Consider the following 23,963-nt stretch of genomic DNA (forward strand, 5'->3'; position numbering starts at 1 on the left):
TATCCTCTAACCCACCTGCATCCCCCACTTACCCTGATTTTTCTTGTACATTTTTTGTGTTCTTTGACTACCAATCCAGAATGTAAACTCCTTGATGCCAAGGACTTTGTTTGGTTTGGTGCTGTATCTCCAAACCCTGACAAACTCCTCCCCAGAGCAAATCTGCTGATTGGAGACAAACTGATTGAATCCATCTAGATTTTAGTTTAGTCCTGTGAGCTCCCACACACTTCCCTGTCTAGTGGAGATGCCCAAGAGCCCAGGGGCTGAGGGACAGCAGACAAGCACTGGCATAAAGGGAGGATGAGGAGGAGGTAGGCAGGCAACAGAGAAGCTCCAGGGACCTTCTCTCAAAAAGGCATAGCTGCTAATCATTGCATGCTAGTAGAACAATGTGTAAATGAGAATGACTCCTTGGTAAGCGCTCTTTACGTGTGCAAATCCCCCAGCTGCTGTGATCTATTAAACTGAGAAACACCCATATGTAGGACTCTTTGGTTGCTCCTCTGTGAGCAGGGCTGGCCTCCCTGTTGGTCTGCAGGGTTCATGGTATCTGTACCATTTTGTCCCTGGCTGCCCCTTTTTCTCCCACCCCAGGCATCTGCTTTCTGTAAGTCAAACTCTGAATTTAACGTTGTATATGGACTACTTAAGTTAATTTTCATGATTTCATGAGACATGCTTTTATTATTCCCATATTGGGAAACTGAGGCAAAGAGCAACCACTTACCTAATGTGCTGCAGCTGGTCTGGAACAGTGCAGCCTAAATCCAGAACTCCTGCTCATAATCCTGCTCTGTGATGGACAGGAAAAGGGCTGGCATCCTTTGGAGGAGGCTTCCAGAAAAGCAGTTCCTCTCCATCTCCACCTTACATAAAACAAGAGAAAGTCTTTAGCAGTAGCATGAGTTTTAAGTTATGACCAGATGAAGGACTTCCCGACAGTATCTTTCAAGATAAAAACCTGCTCTCAGGAAAAGATATGGTGGTCAGTTTCTATCCATTAAAATCATAGATGATCAGTGTTGTTGAGTCTACTGCCTTCTTCCCTGTGATAGGGATGAGGGGGAACAACCTTCATCTGCAGCCAACCAACTTTGTGCTATTAGAAGGGACCTGAGGCTGAGAAGTCTAGAGTCAAGTAGAAACAGGCAGACCCCTAATTTAAAGTACCCCCGAAGAGGGAAGCACACAGTAAATTGAGTAGAAGGCACATATGAAAAAAGGGAGTGAGGATAAACTTCCCCAACCTCCTGAGAGACTGAGCAGATTCTTCCTTTCAAATAATAAAATACCATGTTTCTCTTTTTGCCTTGGCCACCGGGGAACTCAAAACGAGGTTTATAATCATCATGGAGCTTATACCCATACATCAGGGAGCCTATCATCAGATTTTAAATTACAAACTCATTTAGATCTAATATTTATGCATATCTGTATTAGCTTCCCCTATTTTTTTCAGCTGTTATTTTTATTTTAAAATCATGTCCCACTAAAGTTGCAAGAATGACATAGCCACTATAAAAAATAATAAGGTAGGTCATCAATTTTATTAAAAAATTAAATTAAAAAAATAATATGATAGTTCCTCAAAAAATTATAAATAGAATTACCACATGATACAGCAATTCCATTTCTGAGTATATATCAAAAGAATTCAAAGAAGGGTTGTGAAGATACTTCTATACCTATGTTCATAGCAGCATTATTCACAATAGCCAAGGAGTGGAAGCAACCCAAGTGTCCATAGAGAGATGAGTGGATAAACAAAATGTGGTCTATACATACAATGGAATATTATTTAGCCTTAAAAAGGAAGGAAAGCCCTGGCCAGTTTGGCTCAGCGGTTAGAGCGTCAGCCTGCGGTCCGGAGAGACCCGGGTTCGGTTCCCGCTAAGGGCACATACTTCGGTTGCAGTTTGTCCCCGGCCCTGGTTGGTCGTGCGGGAGTCCCTTCATGGGACACTCGATGTGTCCCTTCACGTCGATGTTTCTCACTCTCTCTCCCTTCCTCTCTCTCCCTCCCACTCTATCTGTACAAAAAATGGAAAAAATATCCTCGGGTGAGGATTAAAAAAAAGGAAGGAAATTCTGCTACAGCACGAATTATCCTCGACAGCTAAGTGAAATAAGACATTTACAAAGAGACAAACATTGTATAATTCCACTTATATAATGTACTTAAAGTAATCAAATTCATAGTGACAGAAAGTAGAATGGTGGTTGCCAGGGGCCGGGAGAAGGGGAAGGGGGAGTTATTATTCCATGGGTACAGAGTTTCAGTTCTGCAAGATGAAAAAGTTCTGGAGATGGATGGTGGTGATGGTTGCACAATAGTGTGAATGTACCTATGCCACGGAACTGACTGTACACTTAAAATTGGTTGTGAGGGTAAATTTTATGCATATTATAAAATTAAAAAATAATTTTTTAAATATTGCAAAAATGGTTTAAAGAACTCCTGAGCACCCTTCACCCAGATTCGCCAATTATCATTTTGCTGTATTTGCTTTGCCATTCTAAATATACAAATATATTTCTAAATCATTTGAGAGTAAATTGAAGAAATCATCTCCCTTAATCGCCGAGTATTTGTGTGTGTATTTCTTAAGAGTAAGGAGACCCTTCTACATAAACATGGTACAATTATCAACATCAGGACATTTGACATTAATACAATATCATTATCTCACCCACAGTTCATTTTCACACTTCACCAAGGGTCTCAATAATCCATTTTCTTCTTGATTCTGATTTTCTGTTGTGGGCGGGGTGGCTTTGGAAGTAGGGGAATAGGTAGAGGCAAAAGAAGAGAGAGGGTCAGGGACCCTGCACAGCCCTGGGCTTGGGGGGAGGCTTGGAGAACACCTACTGGACCCCTCAAATTTTACAAATGATAGCAGTAAAGCTCCAGGAAGGGAAGGGGCCTGGCTCAGCACATATCCCAACGTGCCACCTTCCCATTGCCCCCAGCTCTCTCCCCAGGGCTAAAGCCCACAGCCTTCAGCAGCCATGAAAAACCCGTGTTTCAGCTTTCTGCTGCTTCCCAGCACCTAGAAACTACTCAACCTCACTGTCGGCTCTGAATCGGTGATTACAGATTCTGCAACTCAGCACCCTTGTGGTTAAACCCTTAAATCCCCACATAGAAAAGCATCACAGCAAAATGGCCTCTGGTGGTACTCTGGGAGGTGCAAAGTGACCCATCTCACCCCTTAGATGTCCCATAACTGGAAGGTAAGATTTTTCCATGAGTTCTATAAAAGAAATAGAGGATTTAAAAGAATGTTTTTTCTTCCAACCCCAAGATGGGATCTTAAACACATCCTATAACAAGTACTGGCAACATCGCCCATGTTTATTTTTCAAATAAGTGTTTCATTTTCCCCAAAACAGTGGAAGCTGTTAGTGCTGGGGGCTACATTTTTGGCTCAAGTGGCCTGGGTGTGCCTCTCCAAGTATGACTGTGCTTATTTACATATGGAAAATCATTCCAGAGGGTGATTATATTCTCCCCAGCACAGTTCCTGGGTTGTGCGCGCAGAATTTCTTTTTTGAAAACAGGTGGCGTGCATGGGATAGACAAATAACATGGTGTAACAGTTCATGCACTTGAGTGCTGGCTGCCTAGGAGGGTGCCAGGGTTGCAAAGAAAGCACAACCTGGAACCACAACCTGATTGCTTAGACAGGCTTTTGCCTCTCTGGGCTTCAGGCTCTTCATCTGTCAGATGGAGATATAATGCACCTCGTTAGTTGCCAGGAAATATTTTCAGGGCAGTGATGGCCTCTGCCGAGTGCTTCACATAATGAATGCCTGGTACAAGCTGGGTACTCAGTACCTGAGCCCTGGCCCTTCTCCCTCATGGCAGATCACTGTGGGCTTCCTGACCCCTGGATCTGTGCCCAGGTGGGCTGTGAGGCCCTCTACAGCCCTGAAAACATGGTCTGTTGCTAACGCTTGTGCCAAGGGAGGGAACCTAGAGAACCACTGCTCATTCTGCAGTTCACAGCCTGGAAACTAGGAGGCTCTCACACACTTACAAGCAACCATCCTTCCTGCAACGGCACCCTCACCCACAGTGCATGCTAATTAATGCTTTGGTGACCTGCCTCTACTCTCTCCATCCCGGGCTGCCCTTTAATGTTGACAGTAACTATTTCAATTAGTGAAGAGGGTGGGGCTGGGCAAGATGCCAGCCAGGATCACCTTACTCCAAATCTCTTGAGGATGGCTTTTATCACTAATGATAAAGGCTTAGCCTTCCAAAGCCTCACTTTCCTATTCCATTGAGAAGGGAGGAGAATCTCCAGATGGCCTAACTGAACTTGGTCAAAATAACATCTGATGTGTATGGAGCACTTACTATGTACCAGGGACAGTACATGTGTAACCCAGATAAAACTAGGGCCTCGTGCTGCCCACTCTCTGCTTGGTTACTGAAGTCAGAGAAATGGCAATACTGCATAAAACCTAATTAAGAGAGATGCAAATGTTTATTTGGTTTCTCAAAACAATGCCAAAGGAGAAACATATTCTCAATGCACAGAAAAGCTCTTTGAAATCCTCTTAAGACTTTTCTCATTCTCGGGTTCTTCTGTTACATAGTGACTTCAGAGAAAGCTTTGCTCCCTTCAAGACTTCCGGAAACCCAGCCCCCACGTCCTCTCTCCCACACGCAGTGCCTTGACTCCTAGGTTGCCCTTCTAGTCCATTTTGTCACCCGCCACTCTCCTAGAAGACATATCTGCCTCCTGTTCTGGAATTTTTTCTCTCACTTTCCAGGAAATGGGATCCAGGGGTCTTGGTGAATACAGTCCTCTACCATCCCGAACATGTACCAACTCTTTTAATTCTCAACAGCTGTTGAGTAGCAGAGCTACCATCTTAGCCCAAAGGTCATCAGATTCCACAGTCAGATGCTTAGCGAGATGGCTGCCATGGAATAAGTGCTCAACAGTAAGTTTCTCTCCCCATATCATATCTGCTCAAGAACCTTCAAGAGCTCCCTATTGCCTGGAGCAGGGGTAAGCAAATTATGGCCCACAGGCCAAATCTGGCCTGCCACCTGTTTTTGTAAATAAAGTTTTATTGGAACACTATATGTTACAACAGAGACTACATGGCTGGCAACACCTAAAATATTTGTTATTTGGCTCTTTACAGAAAGGGTTTACCTAGAGAATAAGAGGGTACAGAGACGGCCCCTTATCCTCCTTTGAATCTGCTATGGAGCAAGTGCTTAATAAATAAATGTCAGGGGAATGCACAAGATGTTCACCATCATCTTGGAGTCACAACCCTACCTGCAAAGAGATCCCAAGTAAAGTCAGACACTCCCTCTTACCTGGTTCCAAAACAGCGTCACCCCATCCTTGCAGGCCATAGACAGCGCTCCCAGGACTACTGCAGGCGCCTCAGACTTCTTGACCTTCTGGAGCTGTCAGGGGAGATGAGCTGATTGAGTCCACGGCTCCTCTACCCTTTTATACCCACACTCACTTGTGACAAAAAATTCCATACGCTGCCTCCTTTGCTGTGCAACATAAAAAGTTTTAAATTCAACATATAAAAGTATAATGTTGAATATGTTTTTCAAACTATACTCACCCCTCACTCATGAAAACCATTGATCTTGTCCAACTTGCTCAAGGTGTGCTCAAGGGGGTCCAGTGAGATGGAAACAGGGCCAGGTTCTCCAGAGCTCTCAATGTCTAGCTCGGCACTCAGGTGTCCCTCAGACTCCACTCCTTGCTGGGGTGGGCTAGCTGAGTGCTGGAGTGTGCAGGTGGGGAAGGCTCACATCTCTCTCGGCGGCCCCAGGCCAGGCCCTTGTGCTGTCATGGCCTCCACCAGTGCCCTTGGCACTGTCAAAGCTGGACTATGGATTTCCCATCGGAAAGAGGTGACTGGGTGCTGGGTTTGGGGTGCTGAGGCTGAAAGAAGACAGGAACCTTGAGTTCTAGGCCCAGGGCTACCAACAGGAGAGCTGACCCAGGTCAATGACAGGTGGCTGCATTCAACCTTGTCCCCAGAGGGTCTGAGGAACTCTCTTTAAGTGCAACCAACTGCCTCCTTGTCTCTGGCCTGCGTCCTCTCTCTCTCAGGCTGCTTGTTCCTCTTCATCCTCGACCCAGAATGTTGATTCTCTTGCTGCCCACCTGTCTCTCTGGCTTCTTATACCCCCCTCCACAGTCACACCTCACTCCAGTCCCTGGCAATGCCCTGTAAGTCTGACAGAGGTGCTTGATGAGCATTGGCAAAATAGCAGTCTGAAGGCCCAACACAGCCCACATATGTGTTTTGTTTGCCTAACACGGTATTTCAAAAACAATGTGAATTAGTTGCTCACATTTAAAAACCAGTAGGAATCTTCGTAAATATTGGGTTTCTTGGTTCTCTTGAAAGACAGACCAGCGGTACCAGGCCTGCACTTATTTCCTGGCATGGCGTCAATTGACTGGGTCTAAGAAGTAGCTGCTCCATCTCGATGGGAATGTATGCACCAGTCCCCACCAGTCCCTGTTGCCTCCCCAGTCCTTCTGCGGGCTTACTCATCTGGCCTTGGAAGGCATTTGAGTTCACAACCCCAGTCTTGCTCACTTTGGTTTGAGCCCCTCTGTGCCTCCCATCCATCTTGTCAGATTAGACCCTCCCACCCTGAGATCATCCCCAGTGATTAACCCATTCATACCAGCCTCTACTCACGCCACTCACTCAGCCCCACAAGTGTCAAGGGAGAGGGTGCCCTAGCTGCTGTCCCTAAATATCTCTCCAGACCCACAGCTCAGTCCCAGCATCCCCCATTCCAAGCCCCACAACTCCCATGGTGGTCATTCAGGAAACATGGTGGCCAAACCTACACCCTTTATTGGGTCTAAACAAGGACCCCTGCATTCTTGTATCGAGGCAGGAGTTCCTGGATTTTGTACCGCGGAGCTGTGATGGTTTGGACAACCCTCAATGGGGGGAGGTTTTTCTGGGGTGCCATAAAAATTGGATAAGTAGGGTTAGTCTCCTTGTTGAAACTACACAGATCCAGTGTCAGAGACTTGGGGTTGTAGATCTCGTTCTTCTTGTTCCGCACTGAGGGGGGTGGTGGACCCCGGCGAGGCTTCAGCAGCAGGCGTAAAAAGTCCTTTCGAAAGACATCCCAGCTGTTCTCCATGAGGAACTTTTGGCACATATCGTCGTCACTGAGGGTAAGGCACAGATGCTGAGGTTCCCGCACCAGCTCCCCTGGTCCCCCTGCCCCTCCAGCCTTGCCTCCCATCACTCTGCAACCCTGAAACACAATGTGCTCCTTCCCACCTCTGTGCCTTTTCCCAGACTCTTCTCTCTACCTCCTTTCCCTTTCCCTACTTTCTTCCCCTGGGCCTGTGCTGTTCCACACAATGCCTGTGAGCTGTGTCTACTGAGTACCTGAAGTGTGGCCAGTCTGAATTAGAGAGGTGCTGTGAGTATAAAACTTACACCTGATTTCAAACACTTAGAACAACAACAAACAAGAATGTAGAGTATCTCATTAATAATTTTCATGTTGATTACATGTTAAAATGATATTTTAGATATACTGAATTCAATAAAACACTATTTAAAATACTCTCACCCATTTCTTTTTACTTTAATATGGCCACTGAAATGTTTAAATTACATATGTGACCATCAGCCATCAGGGAATTGTAAATCAAAGCCATAGTGAGATACCAATTATGCCCACTAGAATGGTTATAATTCAAAAGACAATCAGTGTTGATGAGGATGTGAAAATATTAGAACAAAGGTTCCAATACATGACTGATGGGAATGTAAACTGGAGCAGCCACTTTGGAAAACAGTCTGGCGGTTCCTCGAATGGTTAAACAGAGTTAACTTATGACCCAGCAAGTCTACTCCTAGGTATATAACCAAGAGAAATGGAAATACGTCCACACAAAACTTGCACATGAATGTTCACAGCAGTATTATTCATAATAGCCAAAAAGTAGAAACAACCCAAATGTCCATCATCTGATGAACGGATAAAGTACGGCATACACATGCAATAGAATGTTATTTTGACAATAACAAGGAATGAAGTATTGATACATGCTGCAACATGAGTGAAACTTGACAATATTATGCTAAAGACCACATATTGTAGGATGCCACTTATACGAAATGTCCAGAACAGGCATATCTATAAAGAAAGAAAGCAGATTGCTGCCTTAGACTGGCCTTGGTATCCTGGCTCTACTCTGCCCCCTACCCTATAACATGTGAGGGGGCTCAGCACTCATTGGCTTATTTCCTTCCGAGACCACAGCAAGGGAAGGGCAAGTTCAATGTCTACTGACTCACCTGTACTTTCACCTAAGGAGGCAAGCCTAATAAACCACAAACGAATTAGTACATTCTTCTGGCTACATTATTTGACCAGAACAGAGTCCATTTTGATCCATAGAGAGCAATTTAGTAAATCCAGAGGTTGGCCTGGACGGTATGGCTCAGTGGATTGAACGTCCCCCATGGCCTGAGAGGGCCCGGTTCGATTCCTGGTCAGGGCACATGCCCAGGTTTCGAGCTTGATCCTCAGTAGGGATCGTGCAGGAGGCAGCCAACAGATGTTTCTCTCTCACATCCATGTTTCTACATATCTCTCTCCCTCCTGCCTCTCTCTTTTTTATATTTTGTTCAGATAGAGTGGGAGGGAGAGAGAGAGAGAGAAACATCGACGTGAAAGGGACACATCGAGTGGTTGCCACCCACACGACCCAACCAGGGCCGGGGACAAACTGCAACCGAGGTACATGCCCTTAGCGGGAACTGAACCCGGGTCTCTCCAGACCACAGGCCGACGCTCTAACCGCTGAGCCAAACTGGCCAGGGCGCTCCTGCCTCTCTCTAAAAAAAAAAAAAAAAAAATCAATAAAAATATACTAAAAAAGAAAAAAAAATCCAGAGGTCAGAGTGGGCTACAAGCTAGTCCTATTGGTCTCAGTGGTGTTATCAAAGTCAGCTCCCACCAGCTTGTGAGAGCTGATTGTGTGCACCTCAAGTGCATGTTCAGTGACATCAGGTTGGTAGCTTCAAACTGGGCATGGTGGAAGTGTGTACATCACGGAAATCGACACACTCTTCAAATCCAGGTTACCTCCACCTCCCAGAGAGTTTGTTGTTAAACATTCACCAGCTCACCACTGAAAAGTCTTCACTTAAATATTTCCATTAACTTCCAATTTCTTACATAATAAACAACAACAACAACACTAACTCTGACTTAGCACTTACCACGCCAATTTCTAGTCTAGTTTTTCACTAAACAAGATAGCTCTTCTAGAGGCCTCACTTGAACAGAAAGTTTCATCTATCCTTGGCCCTATGATTCCCTTAACCCCCATCCTCACTGGGCAATCCCAACACTAGTTCCCCCTGTGCTTTGGTTTTTAGGCTCCTCTTCATTTGGCCCTTCAAGAGTTCCCTTCTTCCCTGTGATGATATTCTTCGTGGCACTCCCTGTGCTTCGTACGAAGCACAGGGAGAGAGGTTTCCGTTTACCTAGCCTGTAGCATTCACAGGACAGGTGTCTCGCGAGGCCTACGTGACCTACAGGATGTCACAGCCCATTTCCTGGGCCTCACAGTCCTCAGCAAAAACATGGAGGATTTGAGCTAGCTAATGGAGATGGTTTCTGCCTGCTTTAGCAGTCTAGAAAACCATGAGTTCAACAATTAATGAGTAAGCCAGAATTCAATCTGTCAGCATTATAGATGATTGCAGCAAAATGCTGACTGGGCAGCCCCAACACCTGCCACCCTCGAGTCTATGTGAGCCTTTTCTGAATTTCAGTTCAACAGGCATTAACTGATACCCGTCATGTGCCAGGCATTCTGCAAGGAGTTAAGGCTCCTTAAATCATTCCTTGGGTAGGTGGCTCTTAATAGCCATTGTCTATATTGGTAGTACACAGGAACCAGAGAACTGTGGCATCTTTGGACTTCAAGGAGCCACCACTGTTTCCCAAATTGTTTTTCTCAGAAAACTGCCCCAATTTGAGCCCTATCTACATATTATCTGTTCTTTAATTAACTAAGGATTTTTTTCCTTAAATCTACTTAGTTTCTTTTACTTAGATATTTACTTTGGCTTTGTTCTAAGCAAAAAATCTGTCAGATCACGGGTTCAGTGAGCGAGTCCTGTTATTTTTCTCATTCACACTAGAATAAATACATAGCGGCTAAAACAATGTCAATCAACGAGCCACCTAAAATCATCTTGTACACCTTCTGTGAATGTGTCCCATAGTTTAGGAAACAGGAGGTGCTGTAGGGGAATTGAAGGGTCAGACTATGAAGAACTTTTATGTGGCATAGAGTATGCACTGTATCCTATAGTCAGTGAGATACCACTGACAGATTTTAAGCAGGAGTGTAACAGCCAGATTTAGGTTTCAGCAAGAGCACAGTATGTACAAAGGATCTAGTGAGGAGGAGACTGAAGCAGGATTACCAGTGGTAAGAGAACATCGATTGGCCACCTCCTGCATGCCCCCACTGAGGATTGGGCCCACAACATGTGCCCTGACTGGGAATCGAACTGGTGACCTCTTGGTGAATGGGTCGATGCTCAACCACTGAGCAACACCGGCCGGGCTAAAGATCTAAATTTTTTTTAAAATATGTTTTTATTGATTTTTTTTTTTATCCTCACCCGAGGACATTTTTCCATTTTTGTTCAGATAAAGCGGGAGGAGAGAGAGGAAGAGAGAGAGAGAGAAACATAGACGTGAAAAGGACACATAGAATGGCTGCCTCCTGCATGACCCAACCAGGGCCGGGGACAAACTGCAACCGAGGTACGTGCCCTTAGCGGGGACCAAACCCGGGTCTCTCTGGACCACAGGCCGACGCTCTAACCGCTGAGCCAAACCGGCCAGGGCTAAAGATCTAATTTTTATATTTATAATATATGTGGTATTTAATATAGCAATATATGGATATAATAAAAATTATATTCTCAGAGAAAATACACTCAAATGCTTTTTAGCAACAGTGTGAGATCAAAACAGTTTTGTGAACTGGTGTGGCCAACAGATTAATTTTTCCAAAAAAATATTAAAGGTTATTTTTAACATTATAAAAGTATTTACTCTGGACAATTTGAAAACTAGGGAAAAGTAAAAAAATATATATTTTACTGAATCTTTCAAGATAGATAGTTATCTTTTTAAATTATGAAAGTAATATATCATCATTACAGAAAATTTGGAGAATAAAGAGGAAAAAAATCCACTGATTTACTACCCTGACACAACTTTTACCAAGTACATCTTTTCCCCCTCATTACTAAAGCAATGCATACTCATTTGAAAAAACAAACATGAGAGGAATATATAGCTATAACTAGAAAGTTCCTTTAGTCCCACATTCCAGAGTGACAATGACAAATGTAGCAATACCACAATTATCATCTTGCTTATTTCCTTCTAGATTTTTCTCTTGTGTTTTACAAAGGTGTAGTCATAGTACACACAATTTTGTACCCTATCCTTTCCATTGTCATTATATCACCCGTTTCACTCTCTTGCTATTAGAGCCATTAAACTTATAATTTTAATGAAAGTTATATTCTATCAAGAGAATGGACCACAATTTTCTAAACTATCCCCTTAGTGTAACGTGTGGGTGGTGGTGGTGGTGGTTTTTCTTTCTATTATGAATATGACTGCTATGAACAGAGCTTTCTCCTTAACTTAGTTATATAAAGATAAATTCACAGGTGGACCACTGCTCCCAAAAGTAGGAACAGTTTTTTGGCACTTGAAACATAATGCTAAAATTATTACCCAAAGGACTGAGTCAATTTAGAGTGTAGCAACAACTACCAGTTTCTTTTTTTGCGTTTATCTTCAGATAGAGAGGGAGGAAGAGAGAGAGAGAAACATCAACACGAGAGAGACACATAGACCGGCTGCCACCCACACGACCCCAACTGGGGCCAGGGACAAACTGCAACCGAGGTACGTGTCCTTAGTGGGAACCGAACCCAGGTCTCTCTGGTCTACGGGCCAACGCTCCAACTGCTGAGCCAAACCGGCTAGGGCACAACTACCAGTTTTCACCCACCCTTGTCAGCATTAGGTATTATCATTTTTTTCCTTCTTTTACTAAAATAACAGGTGAAAAATGTGTTCGTTTGATCTGGTGGGGTGTACACACATACCCAGCACTGACCTGAGGTACCCGATCTTGAACCTGGACAACTTTTCTGTTACCTTACTGTCAATCAGTTCACAAAATTTTTCTTTCCTCACTGTTATCAACTCAACTCCCATGCTCACGAGGATCAAGGGCCGCAAGTCTTGTTGGTTGTCTGGGAGGAGGATCTGGTGAAGGCCCTAGAGGAAAAAAGTCCCAGAAAGTTAGACCTCAGAGACCATCCACTCTACCAGCAGATATTCTAGATGGAAAAAAACAAGGCCCCAAACAGGAAGTGAATCCATCAGGGGTCATTTGGCAAATGATGGGAAAAGTCTAGGGCTCCTTTTGCTAAATGACATTGACTCCTCCTACTCCTCCGACTCCTCCGATGAGAGGAGCCCTTAAGGCACTCTGACTTGCCAAAGATCCTACCTCCAGGCTCTCTCCTGTTTGGGGCCTTGTTTTTTCCATCTAGGCTCTCTTCCAGCATCACACTTGCATAGTCACTCTCCAGGGGATGACATTTTACAAGTCTCCCCCAATATCCAATCTCAACTCTTCCTTGGGCCAGGTAAGCCCATTTTCTCTTCCTTAGAACTATGACAAAAAATCAAACAGCTAGTCCCCCTCTTCTATATCTTCCATTTTGCAGCAACCACCCTCTCCCATCCTTTTCTGCAGGTCTCTGCTCATAAATGGGTGTTCCCACTGAGCCTCAGTCCTTTCTCCATCCCACATAGACGTTGGAGACCACTGTCCTCCTCTCTTGCAGCTTATGATGCTTCTTTGGCTCCTTGGCATGGATTCCTTTTTGGTTATATCTGGAAGGGGGATGGAGGTCAACAGGCATACCTGTTTGTTTTACACCCCCCTTTTAAGGAGACACCCTGAGATGGGGCAAAGCCCTTGTTGGTAAACTGTCAATCCAACGCTCACTCCTTAGCCTCTCGGCTATTATTTAAGATGCAGGGAAGGAGGGAAGGGGAGGTCAGTGGCCCCAGAGCCTACAATGTTTTGCTGTCATGGGGTAAAGAGAAAGGAGGCCATAAACCAAGAGATCTGCTCTAAGAAGGTCACCTGGGATTGGGAATAATCCTGGCTTCAGGAGGAATTTCCAAGTGTTTATGTGACTTTGGGCAAGTTATACCTCCCCGGGCCATTGTTTGCTCAAATGTGAAACAAAGGTGAGAATTACCTGCCCAGTGTCTCTGAAGGATCCTGAATTTGAAAGATGTGAAGTGGGGTTTGGAAGAGCCCTCACCACCACCATCACCATTTGGGTTCTAGACCTTGAAGTATGACCATCCACAAACGCTTCAGTGCTCTGAGCCCTGGCCTGTCTCTCTTGGTAAGACTAGAATGGAGATATGTTCTTTTTCTTTTTTTTTAATCCTCACCAGAGGACCTTTTTCCATTTTTTGTTCAGATAGAGTGGGAAAGAGAGAGAGAGAGAAACATCGACGTGAAAGGAACCCATCGAGTAGCTGCCACCCGCACGACCAACCAGGGCCAGGGACAAACTGCAACCGAGGTACGTGCCCCTAGCGGGAACCAAACCTAGGTCTCTCTGGACCGCAGGCCGACGCTCTAACCGCTGAGCCAAACCAGCCAGGGCGATATGTTCTTTTTCTTATGAAGCTTTTGAAGGTCCAAACAAGATGATATGTGTAAGGATACAGAGCACCTCACACATCAGTTATGCTCGGTATGGTGGGCATGAAGGCCCTTCTATAGTGCCAGGCCTTGCATGGAATCCAGAATAGCCAGCTCTACTAATGGTAGAAATATATATACACATGTGTGTTTAATCCTCACAACCACTCTAGGAGATAGAGATTATCATCCTCAAATGTGGAAAACGAGGCTCAGAAAAGGGAACTGACTTGCTAAAGGTTATACACCTTGTAACTAATGATAACAGCAAATGATGATGATAGGGATATGATGATAGGACCAGCCCCTCCAGTAACTTTCATGTATATTAACACATGTAACCCTCCATAGCCGCCCCATGAGGCGAGTGCTACTGTTACTCTCCTTTTATAGATGATTCTGCTGAGGTTCAGAGACTTGGCCAACATAACAGCATGGGAGCACTGAAGCTAAGATTTGAACCCAGGTGGTCTGTCTTCAGAGTCCATGCTTTAACCACTATTCTGTGAGGAAACTGAGGCACCAAGAGGTTATGTAACCTTCCTAAGAACAGAAAGTGTTGCAGCCAGTATTGAGCCCAGTGATGTGTTCGGGGCCTCACTAAGAGCAGCACTGTCTTCCGGCACTCCTGTCCACCTCCAAGCCACCCCGACACTCCCAGCGGGGTCAGGTCCTTTCTCTGCAGACTCTTCAAATAGCTTCCCCAAGCACTGGGATGGAACAAAGCTCGGTGTGGCCACCAGGCTGGGCTCTCACCCTTCCAGGGCTCTCCAGCCTGGCTTCACATTGCCTGCGCCTTGGCTGCTCTGTTCGGCCGTGCTGCTCCCCCTCCCAATCCCCTCAACATGCCAAGCTCTTTCCCACCTCAGGCTTTGAACTTGCTGTTCCTTTATCTGGCTCACTCTTCCCTCAGGTCATCCATAGTTTGTTCTTTTCATCATTCAGGTCTCAGCTTAAATATTACCACCTGAGAGTAGTCTTCCTTGACCACCCTGCTTAAGAAGCCCACCCCACCCAGCTTTCTGTTTTGTCCCTAGCAGCAATTTGCAACTTTCTATGTGTCTGCTAATTTATCTGTATACCGATTGTATATTTCCAGACTAGATCTCCAACAATGTTACTTTACGCCATGCTTGGAACATGGTAGATGCTCAGGAAATATATGCTGAATGCTCCAATGGAATCAGAACATTACAGCCGGCAACGCACCCAGGTGAATCTCATTTGTTGATGAGGACACAGATTCAGCAAAATAAAGTGATTTCCCCAAGGCCACACAGCTAGCTAATTAGAAGCAAAATGAGAATAAGACAACACCGGCTTGCAGTCATCTCCCTTCCGCCCTGCCCATAGCCCTGGCCTGCCCAGTCATGACCATCTCTGAGGCCTCAGCCTGCCTGTTCCCTGGAGAAGCTGGTTCTCCTAATGCAGCGGTTCTCAACCCGTGGGTCGCGACCCCTTTGGGGGTCGAACAACCCTTTCCCAGGGGTCGCCTAAGACATAACAGTAGCAAAATTACAGATATGAACTAGCAGCGAAAATAATTGTATGGTTGGGGGTCACCACAACATGAGGAACTGTATTAAAGGGTCGCAGCATTAGGATGGTTGAGAAGCACAGCCTGATGCCTCCTGGCTCAAAACCTGGGACTCAACTCTGGGACCCAAGCCCTGCTTTTTCCAGGTCCAGCTCAGCTCCACCTCCTGTTCTCAAGGATAAGGAAGATGTGATCTCCTACCTCTGGTAAATGAATACAGTAACAGCCGTTACCATTCATTCTCCTACAAATGAGGCCAGAGCCTTGAAATCGGGGAAAGCAGGGTCTTACCAAAGGCACACACCATGAGATATCCACAAGCATTTTCATCAAAGGGCCCTGTGGGGGGCCTTCTATGCACTGGGCTCTGTGTAGGGAACAAAGCAGTCAGGGCCTTGCTCTGAGCCCTACCCAAAGCCTGCCAGGTCTTCCTAGAGAATCAAGTGCAAGGTCCCTATCGCGGCATTGCAGGCCCTCTACAGTATGTATCTTGTCGTTTCTGTGCCATCTTACACAGTCTCCTGCTCCTCTCGCCGTCTACCAAATGGGTCAATGCCTTCCCTGCCCCCTGGTGCCTCCATTCTCCCAGGGTGCCAAGCATCCCCAGCTCCTCCACCTCACAGTGTGCCAGGCTGCAGTCAGGGGCCCAGGGGCCTGGCCTCAGGCGACCTGTGTTCAGTCCAGAGCACCTCGCTCGGAAACACTGACAAACTGCAGCGAAGTGGAAGTGAGCAGGCTGGACACCACATCCAGCCTCACTGAAGGAATGGAGGGCGTTTTGCCTGAATAAGAAAATAAGTAATGGCATTGGCACTGTGCCTGGCTCCATACATGTTGAATGAAAAACAACACAGCATTCTTTAAATTCCTACGGGCCACCACATGGCAAGGAAGCTGATTTCTTCTGTTTTGTTCTTAGGGTGGTTAAGGGAGGGAGTTATTAAAGTTACAGGAGGCCGAGTTTTACTGAATTTAAGGAAGAGATTCCTAAGAGCTTGAAAATATTCAATTGGCATTGACTGAGGGTCATGGTAGAGTCCGGGGTTCGCTCCCAGACAGTACTGAGCTGACCTTCCTGCCTCAGAGGACATACAGTCCAGCAGGCAGAAGCATTAAGAGCCCACCACACACGGGTGAGAAGGGTGTGCAGAGGGCCCTGGAGACACTGTAACTGAGGAACAGTGGACAGAGCATGGTGAGGGAGCAGCTTCCCAGACTAAGGTGACCACACACAGGGCTCCAGAAGAGAACCACAGAGATAAAAATGCCATTTTCATCACATATACCATTTTTACCATATCACAGCAAGGGGACATACTAGTGACATGATTTATTACTGTTGACTTTGGCCTCATTCACCTGGCTGAGGTAGTGTTTCTCAGGTTTCACCACTGTGAAGTTATTCTTTTTTTCTCCCCTTTCCGTACTGTACCTGTTGGAAGGAAATTGTTATGTCTGGCCCATACCTCAGGAGCAGTGAGTTATATGCATCCTCTCCCTTAGAGTAGAGTATCTACATGTTCTTTGGAATTCTTTTGCATGGAGGTTTGTCTCTTCTTTTCTTTACATTAATTTATTCATTATTTAGGCATTACATCAGTATGTACTCATGGATGTTTATTTTATACTTTGAGTTATAATCAATACTACTTTATTTTGTTGCTCAAATATTCAAATCATTCCAGCTTTGGCCATCAGCCTTGGCCAGCTTTCAATTGGTCACTGTGTCCCTTTGATATGCCCCCATAAATGTAGTTCTTTGTGTGTTTTTTTTATTCCTCATCTGAGGATATTTTTGTACTTATTATCAGATAGAGTGGGAGGGAGATAGAGAGAGACAGAGAGAAGCATCGATGTGATAGAGCCACATCGACTGGTTGTCTCCTGCACAACCCAACCAGGGCCAGGGACGAACCGAAACCGAGGTACATGCCCTTGACTTGTAATCGAACTCGTGACTCTTTAGTCCACAGGCCAAGGCTCTAACCGCTGAGCCAAACCAGCCGGGGCTGTTTAAATCTTCTTTGAATTCTTTCATTATATAGTTTTTTGCATACTGATCCTGAACATATTTTGTTAGATTTACATCTAAGTATTTCACTTTTTGGTGCTATTGTAAATGGTATTGTGTTTTTCATTTCAAGTTTCAATTGTTCATTGCCTTATCCTTGCAACTTTGCTATAATCACTAATTAGCTTCAGGAGTTTTTTGTTTTTATTCTTTAAAATTGTCTACATAGACAATCATGTCATCTGCAAACAAAGACAGTTGTAATTCTTCCTTCCCAATCAGTATATGTTTTATTTCCTCCCCTTATCTTAATGCATGAGCTAGGACTTCTAGGATAATGTTGAATAGGAGTTGTGAGAGGGGACAACATGTCTTGTTTATTCCTAAATTATTTTAAAGCAAGTTCCGGATGTCATATTTTATATGTAAATATTTTGACACATCTCTTAAATATAAGAACTCTTAAAACAAACATAAGCATAATATAATAATTTTAAATGATATCTTTTAAAAAATCAATAACGTTTGTTAATATCACCACATATAAAGTGGAATGTGTTTAAACCGTTACTCGCATTACTGAACACTCCCAGCCCATCATGTCACACACTATGTCGTTAACAAGGCTCTCTGTACACTTACGATGATTTCTCCTTCCTCCACCGTGTGGATCTTGATGTAGGCCCCCACTGAAGCCTCCTTTGGGATATCACCATGCTTGGTATTGATCATAGGACACTCCAGCAGCTGAGGTTGCCTGGATCTGAAATTAGACAACTTGGTAAAAAGAATTCATTTGTGACACAGCCAGCTAATGAGGACATGGATAATCAGCTCCAACTCTACTGCATACGATCTCCTCTCCCCTTTCCCAGAAGTGAGAAAACTCAAAATCAAGCCCCGGGAGAGACTGACTGCCTTAGGACTGGAGAAGTTTAGTAAGGGGGAGACTTGAAAGAAAAGAAGATAGGACCTCTTTAAACACCTGAAGGCCACTGTTATGTGCAAGAATGGGCTGAGGACCTCATGCAGTGGAACCAGGCCTGCTGGGTGAGAAGTCCAAGCTGGTTGACTTAAGCTCAACATGAGGAAGGAATTTCTAAGTCAGAGCTGTCTGAAAATGGAACAGATTGGTTGACAAAGAGTAAGCTCCGTGTCTTTAGGGACACAACAGGAGCTGGGGCTCTTTCTCTTGACAGGAAGGCAGAGAAGAGATGCCTTCGCTTGCTTGTTTACAGACAGGTTTCTCTAGGCGGCCTGGAGACTCTACTTTGTTCATCTTGGAGTTAATTTTACCCAGGCAAACTCGTTGTGCTTTTTTGGGTCTCAGGCTAGGTAGAAGGAAGAGACAGGCCATGCTATTTGGATTAGAGGAAAAAGAATATTTACCAGCTGGAAATATAGCTGAACTCATCCAATACATGAATAAGGCAGCCTTCTATTTTAATCACCCACCCCCACCCCAGGACTTGTACATGAGTGGTACATGCCCAGTATGTTCTTTATTTTTCACTTCTGAGTCTAACCTGCCCCTTTTCCCTTGCTGATTTATAGCAGAGAAACTAAGCATGTTCCACCTCTGCCTTCAGAAGAACTGGGATTGTGATTTCAAGCATGGCATGCCTTAGAAAGAGTATCCATCCAAGGGAAAAACTCAGAAGCCATGAGATGCTCACATGGAGGCAAACAGACTAGACATGTTAACAGGCAAAAGACTCGAGGAAAGTGGCACTAGGCAATATGGAGATTGTGGCAACGATGTCATTATCAGTATCACTGCGGTATTTTTAGCCCGTATTTTGGGGGAGGGGCTGTTATGTTGCTCTGGGCCCAGCTAGGCCGGTGCCCTCTAGGCCGGTGCCCACCGAGTGTCCTTTCCTGCACCCTCACTGTGCATCCACCTTGTTGCCATCATGATAATTGTACCAGACAACAAGACGGAACCATAACAAGCTACTGGGCTCAAATCCTGGCTTTGCCACTTCCTACATGTGTGACCTCAAACAAGTGACTTAATCTCTCTCTGTACCTTGGTTTTCTCACCAGAAAAATGAGTGTGATAATAATAGTACTTACACTTACCTCACAGGGTTTTTGTGAGGATTAAATTAGATAATACAGTACCAGGCAGAGTATTCCATAAGTGTTAGATACAATTATAATTATCTCACTTAATTGCTGGCTTGCAACAACCCCAAGCCTTAGACACTATTATCTACAGACAAGGAAACTAAGGCTTACAGAGGTCAAGTTCCTTGCCCAGGGACACAGAGCTAAAATAAGTAGCCAAGCCAAGATATGAACCTGGGTTGAACTGACTACTAAGCCCAGGCTCTTTTCTGCTGCCTCCCTTGGATGGTTATAATTTTGTGAAGAGGCTCAAGGCCCAGACACACACAGCGTTGGAGCTGTAAGACCTATCCTGCCCCTTCTTCCTCAAACGGGTTCCCTGCCAAAGGAAGTAGCTGACCACCTAAAGTGACCCTGAGAGTTAGAGGCAGAGAATGCAGCTCCTGGATATCAAACCTAGCACCTCTCAGGCTGCCTTCCCCACACACCCCAATCTTTGTGTCAAGCTGCGCCTGCTACCTCTGCCACCTCCCTAGCATTCCTGACATTCTGCCCTAAAGTTATAACGTCCTTTTTAATCCGAATCTGGACACTTCTATCTGCCAAGAGCTAAGCTTACTTGATCTTTGGGCCCAACATCTTTGGGAGACTGTTTTCTAGGGTATTAATCTTCCTACTGAAGCTAGTCCCCTGTTGCTCCCAGGCTTTCTCGAGACGCAGAAGTTTCAGAGAGCTAAAATCCTGTACAGGATATGATTTGATCCGGAATTCCTTAAATCTCTTCACAGGAAAAAGTTCTGTTAGAGAAAGCACAGGAAAACATATTAGCAGGTCTTTGCACATATGCGGGTGATGGTGGTGGTGGTGGTTGGAGGTATACCAAAGTCACCTGCCTGGCTAATCTGGTGCATGGAGAAATTAAGAAAAATAGAAGAAAAGCAACAACAAAAACACTGTGGCACCCACATATTGTCCCTCTGTGTTAGTTGGGCCCTAATCTAGAGCCTTCATAGCCATTGCATCCAGACAAGTGTTATTGGTCTCATTTAAGAGATAAAATGAGGTCAAGTCACCCAGGAAAAGGCTGAAGCTTAGATTTGAACACAGGTCTATCTGATTCAAAGCTCATGTCTTTCAGCAAATCACATTTATCTGGGCTTTCAAACTGGGATTAAGGGTGGGGGCAGCAATGAAAGATAAATGGATGACCAGCCTTAGAACCTTGAACAAGTCACATAATCTCTTGGAACCCTCATAGGGTAATTGTAAGAATTATAGATAAGAGTATGTGCTATGCACCTAGCACAGTGTCCAGCACGTAATAGGCCCTTCATGAGAGTTATCAACAAGTTCTCCAAGAGAATACTACTCGGAAATAAAAAGAAGTAAACCAACTACTCAAGAACACTATGCTGAGTGAAAGGAGCCAGACACAAAACAGTACTATGGTATGATTCCATTTACATAAAACCTTAGGAAAGTCAAATGTAACCTATATGAACAGAAAGCAGATTGCTGGTTGCCTAGGACCAGGGGTAAAGCGTAGTGATGGACTGGGAAGGGGCACAAGGTAACTTTTGGGGGTGATGAATCCTATAACTTGATTCTGGTGGTTACAACAGATGTAAGTTTCTCAAAATCCACTGAACTACACATTTTATTTTTTTTATTTTTTATTTTTTTAATTCTCCCCGGAGGACAATTTTCCATTTTTTTTCAGGTAGAGTGGGAGGGAGAGAGAGAACAGAGAGAGAGAGAGAGAAACATCGATGTGAAAGGGACACATCGAGTGGCTGCCACCCGCACGACCGACCAGGGCCAGGGACAAACTGCAACCGAGGTACGCGCCCTTAGCGGGAACCGAACCCGGGTCTCTCTGTACCACAGGCTGACGCTCTAACCGCTGAGCCAAACGGGCCAGGGCTGAACTACACATTTTAAATGTGTGTATTTTATTGTATGAAAAACTTCAATAACAATGATTTTAAAAATAGATCTCCAAGTGTCAGAATCAACTATTAAAGTTAATGTTAATAGAAATCAGTCCAAACTGCACAAGGAGAAGGGCCTAGATTAGCAGAGCACATACATATAAAAAGGCCTGAGTATAATCTCTGAAAGGCATTTTGGCAATACCGATCCATATTTTAAATGTGCATAGCCAGTACACCCTGGACCAATGACTTGATTCAGTGTCCTAAGAACTCATCCAGTATGTTTCCCTGCAAAAGTGTGCAAAGATAAACACACCAGGAAATTCACCACAGTAGGGTAAAAGTGAAAAATTGGAAATAACCCACTGTATCTGTAAAAGGTAATTGATTTAATCAATTATGGTATATCCACACAATAGAATGAAACTCAGCTATATAAGAAACATAGATCTAGACTTCTGGTTCCAGCCAAATTTACTTTCCTGCCTGAAACTACCAAAATATCATCAGACTAAATGTATGGGGGTGGGGGGATGGTTTTCCAGACATTGGCCATCAGGCCACAGTTTTGAAAGACAGAAAACAAAGGGAGTGAGCCCTACTATTGCCCCAGTTTATTGCCTGGAGATTTTTCTGGGACATGGTACAGAGAAGGGAAACCCAAGTGATCTCTCTGAATTGAGGCTTGGGGGAGAACACAGAAGCTAGAGTTCACAGAGCAGAGCACCAGGGAGGAGAGAGCTGCAAGAAAGAACTCTGATCTTCCAAGGCTCCCCATTCAGTCTCAGCAGAGTACTGAACAGCATATGTATCATGTTAGGAAACCAACAATGTTAGGCAGCCTCTAAGATGGCCCCCAATGATCCCCACATCTCCTGGTATCCACACATTGCGTGATATCCTCCCATTAAGTGTGGGTTGGACTTGATTCTAACAAACAGAATACAGCAAAAGTGACTTTGGATTAGGATGTCACTTAGGATTAGGTTTAAAAGATTGTAGCTTCTGCCTCGGACATACTCTGTGTTGCTTTCTCTCACTCCCAGGGAAGCAAGTTGCCCTGTCCTAAAACAGCTCTGTAGATGTCGGGCCAGTTTAGCTCACTGGTGGAGTGTCGACCCATGCACCAAGAGGTCAACAGTTCAATTCCCAGTCAGGGCACATGCCCAGATTGTAGGCCCAATCCCCAGTAGGGGGCATGCAGGAGGCAGTCAACAGATGTTCTCTCTCATCGATGTTTCTCTCTTCCTCCCAATCTTTCTGATGATTAAAAATAAATAAATAAATAAATAAATAAATAAATAAATAAATAAAATTCATCATCAGCTGACCTGAACTATAAGAAATGTTAAAGTATATACTTCAGGCAGAAGAAAATGGTACTTTGGAAAATTGAATCTACACAAACAAATGAAGAACATCAAAAATGGTAACCACAGCCCTAGCTGGTTTGGCTCAGTGGTTAGAGTGTTGACCCCCGGATCAAAGAGTCACAGGTTCAGTTCTGGTCAAGGGCACATACCTCAGTTGTGGTTCATCTCCAGCCCTGGTTGGGATCATGCAGGAGGCAACCAGTCGATGTGTCCCTCTCACGTCCATGTTTTTCTCTCTCCTTCTTTCTCACTCTATCTAAAGATAAATAGAAAAAATATCCTCGGGTGAGGATTTAAAAAAATAAATGGTAACCACAGCCCTTGACAGTGTGGCTCAGCTAGTTGGAGCATCCTCCCATGCACCAAAGGGTCATGGGCTTGATTCCTGGTCCAGGTACATACCCAGGTTGTGGGTTCCATCCCCAGTCCACTAGTGCGCATATGAGAGGCAACCGATCTATGTTTCCCTCTCAAGTTGAAAATAAAATAAAATGGAATCATACAAAATAACTAATCCAAAAGAAAGAAGAAAAATCAAAAGGACAAGGGGAATAAAGAACAGATGGAGAACAGATGGGTCAAACAGACAACAAATAGCAGGATGGTAGATTTAAATCCAACCATAATCAATAATAACATTAAATGTAAATTTAATTGTCAATAAAAAGGCAGAGATTGTCAGAATGGATTGAAAAAGCAGGATCCAGCCCTGGCCAATGTGCCTCAGTGGTTAGAGCATCAACCTGCTCACCAAAGGGTTGTGGGTTTGATTCCCAGTCAAGGGCTCATACCTGGGTTGCAGGTTCAATCCCCAGCCCAATGGGGGCACATGCAGGAGGCAACCAATCAATGTGTGTCTCTCACGTTGATGTTCTCTCTCTTTCTCTCTTCCTTCTACTCTCTCTAAAAATCAATGGAAAAATATACTTGGATGAGGATTAACAAAATAAAAATAAGAAAGCAAGACCCAACTATATGCTGTCTTTTAGTATTTTATCTTGAAAATACTGAAAGTGGGTTTTTTTTTGTTTTGTTTTTAATTATTATTTTTTTATCCTCACCCGAGGACATTTTTCCATTTTTTATTCAGATAGAGCGGGAGGGAGAGAGTAGAAGAGAGAGAGAAACATCGATGTGAAAGGGACACATCGAGTGGCCACCACCCGCACGACCCTGACCCAACCAGGGCCGGGGACAAACTGCAGC

At 44.5% G+C, this 23,963-nt stretch overlaps 1 protein-coding gene across 2 annotated transcripts in view; it reads right to left on the reverse strand.

The window, feature by feature from the left end:
• Positions 1–759: 759 nt before the first annotated feature.
• The window catches only part of CNBD2 (cyclic nucleotide binding domain containing 2), a 65,802-nt gene continuing 42,598 nt past the window's right edge, over positions 760–23,963 (reverse strand). For both annotated transcript variants that reach the window (XM_036246049.1, XM_036246050.1), the window contains 5 exons: positions 20,070–20,247; positions 18,023–18,143; positions 12,213–12,376; positions 5,348–5,440; positions 760–869 (listed from right to left, as the gene is read on the reverse strand). In XM_036246049.1, the coding sequence (XP_036101942.1) occupies positions 5,404–5,440; positions 12,213–12,376; positions 18,023–18,143; positions 20,070–20,247 (500 nt within the window). In that variant the 3' untranslated portion in view covers positions 760–869; positions 5,348–5,403. The remainder of the gene's footprint in view (positions 870–5,347; positions 5,441–12,212; positions 12,377–18,022; positions 18,144–20,069; positions 20,248–23,963) is intronic.

This window comes from Molossus molossus, unplaced genomic scaffold, assembly GCF_014108415.1.
Source record: "Molossus molossus isolate mMolMol1 unplaced genomic scaffold, mMolMol1.p scaffold_m16_p_6, whole genome shotgun sequence".
NCBI lineage: Eukaryota > Metazoa > Chordata > Mammalia > Chiroptera > Molossidae > Molossus > Molossus molossus.